Source organism: Rana temporaria, chromosome 2 (genome assembly GCF_905171775.1).
Source record: "Rana temporaria chromosome 2, aRanTem1.1, whole genome shotgun sequence".
NCBI lineage: Eukaryota > Metazoa > Chordata > Amphibia > Anura > Ranidae > Rana > Rana temporaria.
In genome coordinates, this window is record NC_053490.1 from 115,034,918 (window position 1) to 115,053,189 (window position 18,272).

Here is an 18,272-nt window from a genome sequence, read left to right on the forward strand (position 1 = left end):
ATTCGGCACGGCGTCGCTTTAACTGACAATTGCGCGGTCGTGCGACGTGGCTCCCAAACAAAATTTGCAACCTTTTTTTTCCCACAAAGAGAGCTTTATTTTGGTGGTATTTGATCACCTCTGCGTTTTTTTATTTTTTAGAGCTATAACCAAAAATAAAAATAGAGCGACAATTTAAAAAAATAAAGAATAATTTTGACTTTTTGCTATAATAAATATCCCCAAAAATATATATTATAAAAAAAAATCCCTCAGTTTAGGCCGATACGTATTCTACATCTTTTTGGTTCCAAAAAATCGCAAATAGCGTTTATTGATTGGTTTGGGCAAAAGTTATAGTGTCTACAAAATAGAGGTTATTTTTATGGCATTTTTGTTATTTTTTTTTTTTACTAGTTATTGCGGCGATCAGCGATTTTTATCGGTACTGCGACATTATGGCGGACACATCGGACACTTTTTTGGGACCATTGGCATTTTTATAGTGATCAGTGCTATAAAAATGCATTGCTTACTATAAAAATGCCACTGGCAGGGAAGGGGTTAACACTAGGGGTGAAGGAGGGGTTAAATATGTTCCCTGGGTGTGTTCTAACTGAAGGGGGGTGGGACTGACATGGGGACTGACGAGCGAGCGCCCCCCCCTCCTAAGCCGTGCCAGACCGCATGCCCTCAACATGGGGGAGTGTGTGCTTTGGGGGAGGGGGGCACTTCCCCCCCCACCCCAAAGCACTCTTGTCCCCACGTCAATAGGGACAAGAGCCTCTTCCCGACAACCCTAGCCGTTGGTTGTCAGGGTATGCGGGCGGGGGCTTATCGGAATCTGGGAGCCCCCTTTAATAAGGGGGCCCCCAGATGCCGGCCCCCCACCCTATGTGAATGAGTATGGGGTACATTCGGCCCGGGAAACTTAAAACAAACACATGTCACTACATCTCCCCACTTCACCTCACATTCCCCCCTAATAAACTCTGGCCCAAACCCCGTCTATTTACATTTCTTAATGCCGTACGCCAGGTCTATACAGGCGCACCATGCGCCCTCTCCTGGGCGTACTAGGCATTTTAGTAACTAAGGAAATACACTGCACTAGCAGCGTATTTCTTTAGTAAATGTCAAAACGGCTGCTACGCCTGCCTTTGCTCCATGAGTCATGGAGCAAAGGCTTGTTAAATCAGCCCCAATATGATTCTGCATATGATGGGCCCTTGCGGGAATCAGTAGTGAATAGTAATAATGAAAAGATCTAAACTAAGGAATGGTACCATTCAGTTAAGCTAATGTAGGCAGTCTAATGCTTGCAAGCTCCCTCTAGCAGGCAGTCCTGCGGAACAGCTAAAGAACATCTCGAGACTAAAGTCCACATTGCGGCCGATTGGTGCACGTTAGGTTTGTAATCTGCAAGTGATAAACCATAAGAAGAGGTTAATCAAAGTATCCCGCACAGTAACGTTGGTGAACTGATCGCTCGTCAGCATCAGTCACTTCTGTATGACAACTATCAAGTTAGAGGGCCTCTAAGTTTCGCTAGAGGCCAAACATGTGTCTCCGGCTTGTAGGGTGGCACTAGGTGTACTGTCTAAAGGGAGAGTTGGAAATTGAGCATGTGCTCTCTCACCCGACAGGCCCGATCAGTTCTTCTCAAAAGGCGCGCTAGTAGATTACTGCTCCACAGCATAAGGGTCCCGGCATCAGGCTGTCCACTGTTTCAGTTGTCAGCTGGGTGGCCTCTCCAATCTCCGGGAACACGGGCTGGATGCTGGGGTCTTGCTTCCTTCCGGATGGCTGGTCTCTCGGAGGATGTAGGCCCAGGCTTCAGGCCTAGAAGCGCGGCTGTGCTCTCCTCCACAGCTCCGCAGAGGAGAAGATGCAGGTCCCGAGAGAGAGAGATCAGCCCCTCCCTTTCCTTAAGTAGCCTACCCCATAAGTCTGTACGGAGGTGTCACATGTTCCAAGAGTGCAGGGCATTGTGGGAAATGTAGTCTGTTTTTCTTCTAAGAGTCAATGGAGTCCATATCTCCCGCTACTTGCAGTCCCCCAATGCACAACTTCTTAAAGGCATCTTACATATGTACAAACGTGAATCAAGTTCCAGCGGGAATTCAGGCCTGTCGTTAAACTCTGACAGGATGACCCTGCTACAATAGCCTTTTAAGGAAATAGATCACAGTGTCTATAACTTCTTTGTTTCTTAAAGTGTAAATGATCGGGTTCATCATTGGAATGACCATTGTGTAGAATACAGACACCACTTTATTTTGACTGGCAGAATAGTTGTTAGCTGGACGGAGATACATGAAGAAAACAGTTCCGTAAAACAGGGCAACACACAGAAGATGGGAAGAACATGTAGAAAAAGCTTTGTGCTTCCCTTCTGATGTGCGGATATTCATTATAGTAAAAAAAATGTAGAAGTATGATAATAAAATGACCATAACTGAAAGGAGCCCAAGGCAGGAGACTACACCGAATATAACTGTCTTACTGGTATAAGTATCAGAACAAGAAAGTTCCATCAGTGGTGGAATGTCACAGTAAAAATGGTTGATGATGTTAGGTCCACAAAAATTCAAAACAAATGTGGAAGATGTGTGAACCCCTCCTGTGCATAAACCACCAATGTAAATAATAAGCACTACAATTATACATCTTCTCTTGTTCATTATAAGAGCATACAACAGAGGATGACATATTGCCACATAACGGTCATAGGCCATTGCAGACAAAATATAACATTCAGTGCTGGCAAACACCGCAAAAAAATACAGCTGAAGCACACAGCCAGTATATGAGATAAATATTTCCCGATGTTTGGAAAACAAAGCATACAATGTTTTTGGCATAACTACGGTAGAATAACAAAGATCGGAAAAGGACAAATTGCCGAGTAAGAAATACATAGGGGTGTGCAGACCATTTATGATTACAATGATGAAAATGATTGTGCTGTTGCCAAACACAGTAAAAAGATATATGAGCAAGAACAAAATGGATAGGTAATGTTGCAGTGTTGGATCTCTAGTAATACCCATGAGTATAAACTCACTGACTTTGGACTGATTAATGGGAGACATGGGCTGTATGGTTTTAACCAAACCTGTGAAGGAATAGACAAAGATGAATGGCAATATTTGACAATTGGAACTCTACAGAAAATATTTAACTGGTTTATGCTCAACTAGTACTGTATGTGACAACACTATATTACCAAAAGTATTGGGACACCTGCCTTTACACACACATAATGGCATCCCAGTCCTAGTCTGTAGGGTTCAATATTGAGTTGGCCCACCCTTTGCAGCTATACCAGCTTCAACTCTTCTGGGAAGGCTGTCCACAAGGTTTAGGAGTGTATCTATGGGAATGTTTGGCCATCCTTCCAGAAGCGCATTTGTGAAGTCAGGCACTGATGTGGACAAGAAGGCCTGGCTCGAAGTCTACTCTCTAATTCATCCCAAAGGTGTTCTATCGGGTTAAGGTCAGGACTCTGTGCAGGCCAGTCAAGTTCCTCGACCCCAAACTCGCTCATCATCTCACTCGCATTTCTCCACTCGAATTCATCCCAAAGATGTTCTATAGGGTTGAGGTCAGGACCAGTCAAGTTCCTCCACCCCCAAACTCTCTCATCCATGTCTTAATGGACCTTGTTTGTACACTGGTGCGCAGTAATTTTGGAATAGAAAGGGGCCACGCCAAGCCCAACCCCTGAAAAACAACCCTGCGTCATAATCCGCCCTCCACTTAATGATTTGGACCAGAGCACAAAGCAAGGTCCATAAAGACATGGATGAGAGAGTTTGGGGTGGAGGAACTTGACTGGCCCTGACCTCAACCCGATAGAACATCTTTGAGATGAATTAGAGTGGAGAGATGCAAGCCAGGTCTTCTCGTCCACATCAGTGCTTGATCTCACAAATGTGCTTCTGGAAGAATGGTGAAACATTTCCATAGACACGCTCCTAAACCTTGTGGACAGCCTTCCCAGAATGGTTGTAGCTGTTATAGCTGCAAAAAGTGGGCCAACTCAATATTGAATGCTATGAACTAAGACTGGGATGCCATTAAATTTCATGGGTGTGCAAAGGCAGGTGTCCCAATACTTTTGATAATATAGTGTATACTGTATAAGATTCATTCAACCAGTGATTATATATACACACAATATATACAAAGTATATATATTATAATATTTTCCACAACAGTGGTCTTTAAGCTAATACCCTAATACCTAATACCAAAAAAATCCTAAAACAGCCAAGCTGTGGGGAAAAGGGGTGCACAGGGTGGCCCAGAAAGCAGAGGGATGGGGGCGTGAATGTTAGAACTGATCCCTCTGCAGCAGTGTAGGGACAAGGTCCTTCAGTGCCCAGGATGAAGATGGCAAAAAGCGTTTAAAGAAAAAGTCAGTGTAATTTCAAAACAAGAAAATACTTTGAAGAAAAAAACAATACAAATTAAATTAGGTTTTTATGTATTTTTATTAGAGGCACTTAAAGTGCTTTGAAATAATAAAAGCAGCAAATGCGCTTGTAGAAAGGCCTGTAAGGCTACCTCCAAACTGGGGAGTTGCAGCATCGGCGCAGCTAAAAATAGTCGTTTTTGCAGTGCTATTTGGGCGCTTTTAACCCCTGCTAGCGTCCGGAAAAGGGTTAAAACCACCTGCAAAGTGCCGCTGGGCAGGGGCGCTTTAGGAGCGGTGTATACACCCTGCAGGACTTTTTTGAGCATCCTGTCAGCCCACCGCTCCAGTGTGAAAGCCTTCGGGCTTTTACACTGGAGTGAGAGAAGAGGCTCATTCAGGGAGCTTTGCTTCAGGGCGCTTTGCAGGCACTATTTTTAGTGCTATAGCACCTGCACAGCACTTCAATGTGAAAGTATCCTAACTTTTCTGTCAGGGCCCGTGTATACATTCTAAAGTTCTTTTGGCAAATTGGTGGTATTTGCACAACACTGGTGTTTGTTAGCTTTTATTATATGAATGACATTTTTTTTATATATATATATATATATATATATATATATATATATATATATATATATATATATATATATATATATATATTTTTTTTACTTTCTGCTATAAAATGTCAAATAAAAAATAAATAAAATAGGTTTACCCCAAAATGTATTGTGCTGTCTTTGGTAAAAAAAAATAAGTGTATATTAATGGGTTTGTGTGGAAGCTAAAATGCATACAAACAATGGGATATATTCAGATTTTTTTTATATACTAGTAATGGCAAGCAACTTATAGTGGGAAATCGACTTTTATTCCTGTGTGTGCTGTTTTTTTAATGCAGATAGATTTGTTATTTTTCCTGCTCTGTAAAGAGCCCTGTGTTGATAATCAATACAGAGCTCTGGGCTGTGATTTGACACATCCTATCAGCAGGTCCCGGCCGTGAATCACTGAATGGCATCTGCTGATAGTCTCCTGCTGTGTCAAATCACAGGGGAGTAGGTGGGTGAGAGCCAGGGATGGACTGGCCATAGGGACTACAGGGAGTTTCCCGGTGGGCCGATGGCTCAGTGGGCCGTTTTTTAAAAAGAGAAGCTGCTTGGAGGACTTTTTTTAACGCCCTGGCAGCGCCCCAGTGTGAAAGCACTCAGGCTTTCACACTGGGACTGCAGCGGAAGCGTTTTTCAGTCGCTTTACAGGCGCTATTTTTAGCCCAAAAGCGCCTAAAAAACGCCTCAGCGTAAAAAGGGGTCCTACACTAACCCCCTCTCTTTTACACTCACTCTCTTTTTCTTACACTCACCCCCCTCTCTCACCCCCTTTCCCTCAACCCTCCCTCTCTCTCACCCTCTCATTATATACAATAATGGATGTAGGGGCCTTTTGGTGGGCGTGATTTTTCGGGGGGTGGGGGGCAGCATTTTATTGGATTAAAGTGGGCCGGTCTGGATGAAGTCCAGGGCCAAATTTTTGTCCCAGTCCAGCCCTGGTGAGAGCATGAGCCTGAAACCCTGAAACAGGCAGCGTCATAAGCCCGTAGCTGCCACCCCCGTAACAGTATATGTACTGTGATGGGTTGTCTTTTCAAGTGGTTAATTACCAATGTAATATGCAGCATGGGGAGTTAATGTGCTGCCACTGGTCACTAATGCATTAGTGATTGACCAGTGGCAGTTAATTAACCCCTTTGTTTTGCATTAGTGGCACCAGTGTTAGTGTTAATTAACTGTGACTGGCCAGTCACTAATACAATAGTGACCAATGGCAGTAAATTAACCCCCCCCCCCCCCCCCATGCTGCATATTACAGAAATTAAATAGCATTGGTAAATTACCTCTGCTCCCCAAATCCAGACAGTTGGCAATCATTATTATCTGCTTACTTGTGCTCTGTATTACACACTGCTTTGATGGTACCTCCTCCGCTCTTCTAGGTCGCAGCTCCTGCAGCACCTCAGCTCTCAACGCTTCTCTGAGTCCTCCCATCCCACCTCTGGCTGTGAGTGATGTGACACCGCCGGGCCGGGATTATGAAGCGCCTTCGTAGTGGGTGTGAAGCCCTGACAGGGAAGGGAAGTGAAGGGCTTGTGCTGGCACATTGTTACAATACAGCTATTAGTGACCACTAGTGTGTACAGTGACAGTCACACACAGGCACATTTGTGAAGCACACTGCTGGCACTTCATCTGTGCCCCCCTCCTTCCTCCAGAAGATTGTACTGCCCAGGGCATCTGCCCCTTCCCCACCCTTGTACTAGCCCTGCAGGGGAAGGCAGAAGAGAATCAGTGTCTGCAGTAAGGTAGTACAGCTGGCCCTCCTGCTCAGTAGGTGCCTGGGCCCAGTACAGGAGGGCTGGCTGTAGTGCCTTATTAGGCAGTTCAGAAGCAGACTTGTGTGCTGACATGCCTCTTCTGCATTCACTGTGAAGATCAGCATATTGCTGTTTCTTAACGCTCACTTCTCCAAGACCATTATTCAGCTGAAAACTGAGATTATGTGATCATGTGATCATTTATTTAACCACTTCAATGCAGGGCATTTTCACCCCCTTCCTGCCCAGACCAACTTTTCGTTTTCAGCGATGTCTCAATTTGAATGACAATTGCGCGGTCATGCAAAACTGTACCCAAATGAAATCTTTATGGGTTTTATTGCCACAAATAGAGCTTTAGTTTGGTGAGATTTGATCACCTCTGCGGTTTTTATTTTTTGCTCTGTAAACAAAAGAAGAGCGACAATTTTGAAAAAAACACACAATATTTTTTACTTTTTGATTTAATAAATATCCAATTTAAAAAAAATAAAAAATTAAAAACATTTTTCCTCAGTTTAGGCCGATACGTATTCTTCTACATATTTTTGGTAAAAAATCGCAATAAGCGTATATTGATTGGTATGCGCAAAAGTTATATAGGTAGATTCAGGTAGAGTTAGGCCGGCTTATCAGTAGATAAGCCGACCTAACTCAGAATCTACGCCGACCTAAGTTTAAGCGTATGCTCAAACAGAGATACGCTTAAACATATCTAAGATACGACGGCTTGTGCCGTCCTATCTTAGATTGCAATATTTTGGATGGCCGCTAGGTGGCGCTTCCATTGCGGTCGGCGTAGAATATGTCGCGTAAGCCGCGTCACGACTGGCGAAAGGAGCCGAACGGCGATGCGCAGGCGCAGTATAGCGCCGACTCGCCGTTCGGCTCCTTCCGCCAATCGTGACGCTGCTTACGCGACGGGGGGAGCTCGTTTTTTAGTCAAAACGTCAATCACCGCCATGTTAGGAACGCCCACTCCCGCGGGACTCGCAACCCGGAGGACACGGGTGAATAGCTGTACCCAGGTATGTACAGCAGCAAAAAAATAAATAAAGGCATAATCGTATTGTAATGCGGGGGGGCAGTGTAATAGTGGAAAGTCGTTTTTAGGGTGAACCACCGCTTTAAATCATATCATTAACCACTTCCATACCAGGCACTTACGCACCTTCCCGCCCAAGCCAATTTTCAGCTTTCAGCACTGTCGCACTTTGAATGACAATTGCGTGGTCCTGCGACGTGGCTCCCAAACAAAATTTACATTTTCTTTTGGTGGTATTTGATCACCTCTGCGATTTTTTTTTTTTGCGCAACAACTAAAAAAAGACTGAAAATTTTGAAAAAAAAAATACGTTTTTATTTTTTTCTGTTAATTTTTTTGTAAATAAGTAAGTTTTCTCTCTTCAATTACGGGCACTGATATGGCGGTACTGATGGGCACCGATGAGATGGCACTAATGGACATCGATGAGGTAGTACTGACGGGCACAGATGAGGTGGCACTGATTGGCGGCGCTGGTATGCGGCACTGATGGGCACACATAGGCGGCACTGATGGGCACACATAGGCGGCACTGATGGGCACACATAGGCGGCACTGATGGGCACTCATGGGTGGCACTGATGGGCACTCATGGGCGGCACTGGGCACTCATAGGCGGCACAGATGGGCACTCATGGGCGGCACTTATGGGTGGCACTGATGAATACTTATGGGTGGCACAGATGGGCACTGATAGGTGGGCACTGGGCATGGATGGGCACTGTGGGGTGGCACTGATGGACACTTGGGGTGGCACTGATGGACATTGTGGGGCAGCACTGATCTACCCATGTTGCCAGTCAGTGCCCATTTGTGGGCACTGATTGGCATCTTTTTTTTTAGACTTTTTTGTTTCATGCTTTTTTTTTTGTTTGGCCCACCCTGGTGGTCCAGGGTGGGCTTCCCTGGTGGTCCATGTGGCGATCCGAGGGGGGGCTGCGCTGATAAACAATCAGCGCGAACCCCCCCTGTCAGGAGAGCCGCCGATCGGCTCTCCTTTACTCGCGTCTGTCAGATGCGAGTGAGGAAGAGCCATCAACGGCTCTTCCTTATTACATCGTGATCAGCCGTGATTGGACACGGCTGATCACGTGGTAAAGAGTCTCCGCCGGAGGCTCTTTCCTGAGATCGGAGATGCAGGGTGTCAGACTGACACCCCGCATCACTGATCGCCGCGCTGCGCGCCCCCACGGACGTCCTGTCAGGATTTCAGAACCACTTCCCGGACGTAAATCGGCCATAGGCCGGGCGGGAAGTGGTTAAATCAATAAATATTAACCAAATAAAGAATATATAAATATATGAATAAAGTAAAAATTGTGGCAATAAAGTCCATAAATGTTTAACACGTGAAATGCCAGACACCCGTGCTCTGTGCCAAGTTCCAAAATCAGTTGAATACGTATCCAAATAAAAGTGACGTATCCTTCACCAAACTATAGATTGGCTACTTACTAGTGTTGCTCATGAATATTTGCATTGCGAATATTCGTTACGAATATGGCATATTCGAATATTCACGAATAACTCGAATTTCGTGGCCAAAATTCGCTATTCCGAATATTCGTATTTTTTCAAATGTATTTTTAAAACAGATCACATCCTAGTGATCTCCATCGACGTCTAAAAGCATTGCTGGTATGATTAGAGACCCTGGGCCGAGTAGCTAAGCTGAGGCGATCCTTTTATGTTGCCGAATATTCGCAATCGTGAATATTCGTATTACGAATATTCGCGAATACTTTCTCCGCCCTTCTTTTGCATCAGAGCCAATCAGAGTTCTCCTACCACAGTTGTCATAGGAGAGAGTGGAGTGTTTCTGTGTGTTTTTCCAGTGTATCACATCTTCAAAGAATTTTCCATCTTTTGTCCCGTGTCATCATTTGCATTTCACCTCTTTAATGAGAATAATAACTGTTTAACATAAAGACATTTAAGAGATGTCAACGTAAACGGTTTACTTGGCTTTTTTTTAACTCAACAGAATCAGGGGCCCCAGTGTGCAGTTGATCTTTACCTAACTCAATACAGGTCAGTCTAGAGGAGAGATCTGTATTTTCCAAATCTATGGTTATTCAATATTTATTAAACTAATCAATATACAAATTGGTCAAAGTAAACCCTCAAATCTATATAATAATGTATTTATTTTATTAATAACTTGTTGTTAGTTGCAGGGTCCATTACGTAAAACCACACTTTTTCCAAAGGGCAGGTGAAATTGAATGTTTCAAAATTTCGCAATCAATTTCGCATTAGCGAAATTTCGCGAAAACATTTTTTTGATAAAATATCACGAATATTCGATTTTAGCGAATATTTCACGAATATTCGTCTATATATTTGTGATATATCGCAAAATCGAATATGGCGTATTCCGCTCAACACTACTCCTTACCAGAACGCCATGATCCCTTATGACATGGGATCATGAACAGCATATATTAGGTAGTCACTCCCAGTCTTGCAGTTCAGACAGATACGATCCTTAACATTGGGTCTCATCCACAAGTGATTAAACTTCACCAACATCAATGCCCACCATGTAAAAAACAATAATAGCTCCACATAGCGCATTAAATGAGTAAAAAAGATTTATTAAAAGTTAAGTTGCACTTACAAACATGCAGTAAAAAAATGCCTCGAATCTGATGTGCCGGCCGGTACACAAATTCCCAGACACCCGTCCACTGGGGGAATGTTTGGAGCTCTTCGGTGATGACAGCACGCCGCTCCGCCCTTATCTTTCCAATTTTCCATAATGTTGAGGGCTGCAGACACAGTGGTCAGCCAAGGAAATTGAATCCAGCAGATGAAAGACACATCATACTTAATTCCCTTCATCTTTAGAAGTCCAGCAGTACCATCAGCACAAAACTGGCAGAAACCAGGGGGACCCAGGTACAGCCATCTACTGTCCAAAGAATTCTGGTCAGAAGTGGTCTTGATGGAAGTGCCCAAAAGGCCAAACCTTCAACGGAAAACAAGCTAAGCAACTCAACTATGCATGAAAACATAGGAACTGTGGTGCAGAAAAATGGCAGCAGGTGCTCTGGACTGATAGATCAAAAACTGAAATACAGTTTGCTTGTGTCTGCATGCAACAGTGAAGCATGTTGGAGGTTCCTTGCAAGTTTAGGGCTGCATTTCTGCATATGGACTTGGAGATCTGGTGAGGATCAATGGTGTCTTCAATGCTTAGAAATACAGGCAGATATTTATCCATCATGCCATACCATCTGGGAGGCGTGTGAATGGCCCCAAACTTATTCAGCATTGGTTGTATGCCCCCAAGCATACAACCAATGTCATATAAAACTATCAATGGCATAAAGAAGAACAAGTGTGTGCAAGCATACCTAGAAGAATTGATGCTGTTTTGAAAGCACGATACACAGTATTGTGTGTGTGTATGTATATATATATATATATATATATATATATATATATATATATATATATATATATATATATATATATAAAAAATTGGAGATGCAATCTCAGTTTAAGTTGAATACCTTTACTTCAATCTTCATGCATATAAAAGTTACAAGCAACTGCACAGTTTCAGACAGCACATGTCCATCAAGCTGCATGTATAATAAGAATGAGCTCCGGCGTGTTTGCACAGCCCACATGCAGAGCCCGCCAGGAAGTTGGCACTGCGCTAATCACAGGCAGTGAGACATTGTCCCGATGCGTGGCTGCAGAGATCAGGAAATGTCTGACTGGCTGTGATTAGCGCAGAGCAGTGCCGATTTTCTAGCGGGCTCTGCACACAGGCTGTCCGAACACGTCCTTAATGTATAATACTAAATCTTTTACTGACATTTATAGCTCCACTATACACATACAGAGCCTCGGAGTTCACACAGGTGTATCCCTTCAACAATCTGCTTGTTAGCCCTTTAATTAAACCATTCCATTCCTGGAGTTAATACTAATAATAATATTATTATTATTATTATTATTATTATTATTATTAAGTGAACAGCACCCAGAGCACCCAAATAAACAGTTTAAACATTTCCTGTCTCTCTATCACGTTGATCCACATACTAAGACGTGGAAACAACTTAACAGAAATTCTGCTTTACAAAACCGAAAAGGGTAAACCCATTAGAAATATAGCAATAGAAAACTGTGGAGACTATTCTCTTTTTTTTTTCCTGTTCAACATACACCGCACAATACTACAAAAGATTTCATCTCTTCTCTCTAAAAAAGAGCAATGACAATTTTTGTTTAGTCGTTTCCACATCTTAGTATGTGTTTTGACTTGATAGAGAGATAGGAAATGTTGCTCTGGGTGCTGTTCACTTATTATTATTAGTATTAACTCTAGGAATGGAATGGGTTAATTGAAGGGCTAGCAAGCAGATTGGTGAAGGGATACACCTGTGTGAACTCTGATGCTCTGTATGTGTATGGAGCTATAAATGTGGGTAAAAGATTTAGGGCCAGATCCACGAAGCAGTTACGCTGGCGTATCTATTGATACGCCACGTAACTGCTAGTTTGCTCTGGCGTATCTTTGTTTTGTATCCACAAAACAAGATACGCCTGAAGCTGGGCTAGATCCAACTAGCGTACGTCTTAGTACGCCGTCGGATCTAAGGTCCATATTTACGCTGGCCGCTAGGTGGCCACGAACGTACGTCCGGCCGACGCATTTTTTTACGTAGTTTCCGTAAGGCTTTTTTCGGTGTACCCATGCTATATGAGGCGTATCCTATGTTAAGTATGGCCGTTGTTCCCGCGCCGAATTTTGAAAATTTTACGTCGTTTGCGTAAGTCGTTCGCGAATAGGGCTTTGCGTAGAATGACGTTCACGTCGTAAGCATTGGCTTGTTGCAGGTTAATTTTGAGCATGCGCACTGGGATATCCCCACGGACGGCGCATGCGCCGTACAGAAAAAACGTAACTTTAGAGGCAAGTGCTTTGTGAATACAGCACTTGCCTCTCAAAGTTGCGGCGGCGTAGCGTTAATACGATACGCTACGCCGGACTAAAATTACGATCCGCTATGTGGATCTGGCCCTTTGTATTTTACATGCAGCTTGAAAAAAAAAATAATAATAAATATATATATATATACATACATACACATCAGCTTACTAGTTCTTACATATGATGGCTGAATTCATTTTATTTTTTAGATTTAATTTTTTCCATTTTCATCTGGTGATCCTGCCGGTAAGTCTTTTGTTTTTGAAAAGAAAAAGAGAAAGCTCTCCAGCTGAATGTATTAGTTACAGAGATGAGAAAAACAATTTAACACTAACAGGGGTGCTTACAATGATCTGTAATATTTATGACTATTTTGTGCTTATTTGAAACGGTTACATTTTAAATGGAATATGTATATTATGTAGAGTGTCTGATTTCATTTTTTAGTTTGTATCACCTGTCTGATTATGTCTTGAACTTGTCTTAATGAAGGATCTTAATGTATAATGTAAGTGCTTTTAAAAATTGCAAAGCTGTATTACATTTTTACCTGTGTTCCATTAATGTAAAGATTTTAAAGCATATACATATGATAATCAAGTAATTTATAAAGGAAAAATATGCAACTCTTTAAGCATTCCAGCAACAATTTTTTTTTTTTTTTATCTTTAATGTGCCATGTTCAAGTTGATTTATAGCTCATATCAGACCTAAAGGGACATTTTCACAAGGGTAAATCACGTGTCTGTTAGTCCATTTTCAGATATTGTTTACTATGAGGATCAATACCCTAGAGTGTGTTCCTTGATAGGCTATGATATTTTTTTTGTCATTTAGTAGGATAATGCTTGCAAAGACTAGTCTATTTGGTATTTCAAGAAAATAATTAAATTGAAACAAAGCATTACATAATGTCATTTTCTAAATTCTAACCTTTATTACCTATTGATCTTGACAGTAGATCATTTACTAGACCCCTTTCACACTGGGGAGTTAGCGGCGCTTTACCGATGGTATAGCGGGGAACTTTTAACCCCCCAGAAGAGGTTAAAAAGGTTAAAGCACCCGCTTAGTGCTGCTTTCAAAGCGATTTAAAAGCGGCTCCCATTCATTTCAATGCAGTTTTTTTTTAACTGTGGTGGTGAAATCACCTCCTACAGCTCTGGAGTCGTATGATTTACGTATCATGTGAGCAAAAGCTGTTGCTGTCAAGATAAAGAAATCAGTGCTGTAGCTGAATGGTGGACCTGAAAAGAAAATATGGTAACAATAAAACATTAACTTGATAAAACAACAATCTGTGCCAAAAAAGTGTAAGAGTAAAAAATATATGCTGACGCATGGGGGCAATCCACCCCTACGCTTACAGGAAAATCACCCCTGCTTGGGCATATACCGTATATACTCGAGTATAAGCCGAGTTTTTCAGCATTTTTTTGTGCTGAAAATGCCCCCCTCGGCTTATACTTGAGTCACCTTTTTGTGCCTGATCTCCCGGATATTGGGGAGATGGTACCGGCCAAACTTGGCACACGTGTAGCCCCACTCTTCCTCTACAAGTGTGCAAAGTTTGTTGTCCGGGGGACCTACGGCCGGGGAGCACTGATTTTTTTTTTAAAGCCGGGCACCCCTTCCATAGACTCCCATGTTAAACAGTAATTTCTCCGGTAACTTTGGGGACCCAGTACTGGCCAAACTTGACACACGTGTAGCCCCACTCTTCCTCTAAAAGTGTGCAAGGTTTGTTGTCTGGGGGACCAACGGCTGGGGAGCACCGATTTTTCAAAGCCATGCACCTCTTCCATAGACTCCCATGTTAAACATTAGTCTAGTCATGGACACAGTGAGGCATGGGCACAGCGAGGCATGGACACAATGAGGCATGCAGATGGACACCCTAGGCTTATACTCGAGTCAATAATTTTTCCATTTTTTTGTGGTAAAATTAGGTGCCTCGGCTTATATTCGGGTCGGTTTATACTCGAGTATTTACGGTATGCTCCTTTTTGGGGGGGTGAAATCACCTCCTACAGCGCTGGAGCTGCTGATTTACGTATCGTGAGAGCAAACGCTGTTGCTGTCAAGATAAATAAATCAGTGCTGCAGCTGAATGGCATACCTGAAAATAAAATAATGGTTAACAATAAAACAGTCAATAGTAAAATATAAAAGAATTACATATCTGAAAAGCAAAAATGATAAAACATAGTACCAATAAAACATTGCAGTTTAAAAAATGCAGTAAAACAGAGCAGAACACCAGAGAGAACAATAGAGAGAGAACAATAAAACAACAACTTTTTTGTCTTTTTTATTTTATATATTTATTTTTGCAACTTTTTCTACACTTTTATTTGTAGCGGTAACGGTTCCAGGTTCGGGTCTCTCAAAATGCGATGGATCGAGGGGGCATGGCTTGGCGGAGTGAAGAAGCTCACTGCTAGAGCTCCGACACCCGACCTGCCTAAAACAGCTGAAATGCCCACTTAACACTCCCTTTGGCTTGCAATGACCTACCATAGATGCAGGAAGGCTAGGGGTTCAACCAAAGCTACTCCAGAGGCCTCGATCAGTCAGTATTTCCAGCTCACACAGCGGCCTCCCCTGTAGAGACAAGTGGCGGGAGAAGACCTTCCACTTCCATGGCCGTCTCACAACGTCCTGTACCAAACTCGTTGGAGAAGCTACCTTCACTCTTGGATCACTCGCGCAGCAGTCAGAGCAGCTCGGAAGCCTCTGAATGGTCACTACAGGCCGATGCGGATATCAGGGCCCTGCTACGCGCACTACCAACGAAAGCTGACTCCTGTAGTGCTTGGGCACCTGCTAGGCTCCCTGAGCCCCCATGCACTTGGGGGGAGGGGGGTTTGTTTTGAAGATCTGTGGGGTTGGTACTGTATCTGATGGGGGCTGTGCCAGATTAGGGGGTATTTTTGACACAAGTCGCTCCATGTATAGGTCTGTGGGGGGGGGGGGCTGCCGAGTTGAAACCGTTTACAATGCGACAGCTCTCAATGTGTTGTGTCTGTCTGGGTCCTTTCCCGCCGGGTTCTCCTGGACCATACTCCTCTCCCCCCTCTCTTCCTCCATTCCCCCACCATTTTGCTTCCTTCACTCCCCCCCTCCTTCCCTGCCCTTCTCCCTTGCCTCCCCTTCCAAAATATTGCGATCTGATTACTTGGGAGACCTGAATATGTCCTTCATACTACATTTTATGGGACCTCTTCCCTTATAGACCATGTTTACTAGTTATTCTTATGTGTAAGAGCCATGTGAAACAATATGCTGTTGCCATTCTATGCTAATCAGGATTGGGCTCGGGGGAGGGGCCAGGCTATGTACCTGGATATCTTGAGGTGGATACCGGGCCGGCATCGCCTGGCTTCTCGGACACTCTTGTAAGGCCTTTTTTAACTGCTCTTTTGGCTCTCTTCTACACTGCTCTAGCAGAGGGGGAGGGTTGTATACAGAGGGGGTTGTTAATTTCAATTAACAGCAAAGCAGCTGAAACTGATTAACAACAGGTGCACTAGATGGGCAAGAATGAGATGACCTTCAAAACAGGAACTACTGGTAGCACGAGGCGATACTTGGACCCTATAAAGGGCAGTCCAACTCTTCCAGGATGGCACATCAATACGTGTCATTGCCAGAAGGTTTGTCGTGTCCCCCAGCACAGTCTCAAGAGCATGGAGGAGATTCCAGGAGACAGGCAGTTACTCTAGGAGAGCTGGACAGAGCCGTAGAAGGTCCTTAACCCATCAGCAGGACCGGTATCTGCTCCTTTGTGCAAGGAGGAATAGCATGAGCATTGCCAGAGCCTTACAAAATGACCTCCAGCAGGCCACTGGTGTGAATGTCTCTGACCAAACAATCAGAAACAGACTTCATGGGGGGTGGCCTGAGGGCCCGACGTCCTATAGTGTGCTCTGGGCTCACTGCCGGACACTGTGGAGCTCGATTGCCATTTTCCATTGAACACCAGAATTGGCAGGTCTGCCACTGGTGCCCCATGCTTTTCACAGATGAGAGCAGGTTCACCCTAAGCATATGTGACAGACGTGAAAGGGTCTGGAGAAGCCGCAGAGAACTTTATGCTGCCTGTAACATCATTCAGCATGACCAGTTTGGTGGTGGGTCAGTGAGGGTCTGGGGAGGCATATCCATGGAGGGACGCACAGACCTCTACAGGCTACACAATTGCACCCTGACTGCCATTAGGTATCGGGATGATATCCTTGGACCCATTGTCAGACCCCCACCCTGGTGCAGTGGGTCCTGGGTTCCTCCTGGTTGACGACAATGCCCGGTCTCATGTGGCGAGAGCATGCAGCCAGTTCCTGGAGGATGAAGAAAATAATACCATTAAATGGCCCCCACGCTCACCTGACTTAAATCCACCTCTGGGACATTATGTTTCGGTCCATCCGGTGCCGCCAGATTGCACCTCAGTCTGTTCAGGAGCTCAGCGATGCTCTGGTCCAGATCTGGGAGGAAATACCCCAGGACACCATCTGACATTTCATTAGGAGCATTCCCTGATGTTGTCAGGCATGCATACAAGCATTTGGGGGCCATACAAACTACCGAGGACCATTTTGAAAAAGTAAAAGAAAATACCGCTCTAATAACTGCTGATCCCTCTGCTATGCTTCCGTCCCACTGAACCAAAAAGGGTGCTGGCTGTGCACAGGTGCATTAGATAGAGAAAATTCCTGGACTGCCGCACTCCTTGAAACGATGTCTTTATTCAGCAAAAAAACAACCAAAAACAGTGCAGTCAAAAAGGAGAGGTGGACAAAAGAAAAGGGTGTAAGATACAAAGAAAGAGGATGGATAGCCGCACTCCAATGACCAAACGGTTGTCTTTTATTCAAAAAAACACAGCAAGTACATCACTTCACAAGGTGCAACAAAGGAACAGGTAGATAGCCGACGTGTTTCGCACTGAGCTAGTGCTTAATCATGGCTTGCACCTTGTGAAGTGATGTACTTGCTGTGTTTTTTTTTGAATAAAAGACAACCGTTTGGTCATTGGAGTGCAGCTATCCATTCTCTTTCTTCGTATCTTATGCATGGTCAGTGCATCGCCAGCACCCACGGCATCCTGAGTCAGTCCATCTCTACATAGTGACCCACCTGGAGCAGTGATCCGTTCTCTTCTCAAAAGGAAAAGGGTGGTTGACATGTTTCACATCTTTCGATGCATAGTCGTAGCTAGTAAGCAGTGACAAAAAACTGTGTTTAAATAGAGGAGGGGAAGAAGGTGAGTGGGGCGTTTCACCAATCAACCCGCAGGTGATCATTAATGAAAAGTCAAAAGAACACTTCAAAACCCCTTGATGTGTCAGACATGGGGTACTATCGTATGTGAAATAGAAAATATATATATATATATATATATATATATATATATATATATATATATATATATTTTCTAAGACAGAAAGGAACCCCATGTGTGAAAACACATATGTGTCATAACCAATATAATGAAAATAAACAT

General features: G+C 43.6%; 1 protein-coding gene across 1 annotated transcript; it reads right to left on the reverse strand.

The window, feature by feature from the left end:
* Positions 1-1,821: 1,821 nt before the first annotated feature.
* On the reverse strand, positions 1,822-3,085 carry LOC120928549 (olfactory receptor 1019-like). Its single transcript, XM_040339626.1, has one exon. It carries the CDS (start codon positions 3,072-3,074, stop codon positions 2,139-2,141), a length of 936 nt encoding a protein of 311 aa, XP_040195560.1. The 5' UTR covers positions 3,075-3,085; the 3' UTR covers positions 1,822-2,138.
* Positions 3,086-18,272: the final 15,187 nt, after the last annotated feature.

Excerpts from the sequence above, each read along its gene's own strand:
- LOC120928549 (XM_040339626.1), bottom strand. The coding sequence starts at position 3,074 with ATGTCTCCCATTAATCAGTCCAAAGTCAGTGAGTTTATACTCATGGGT.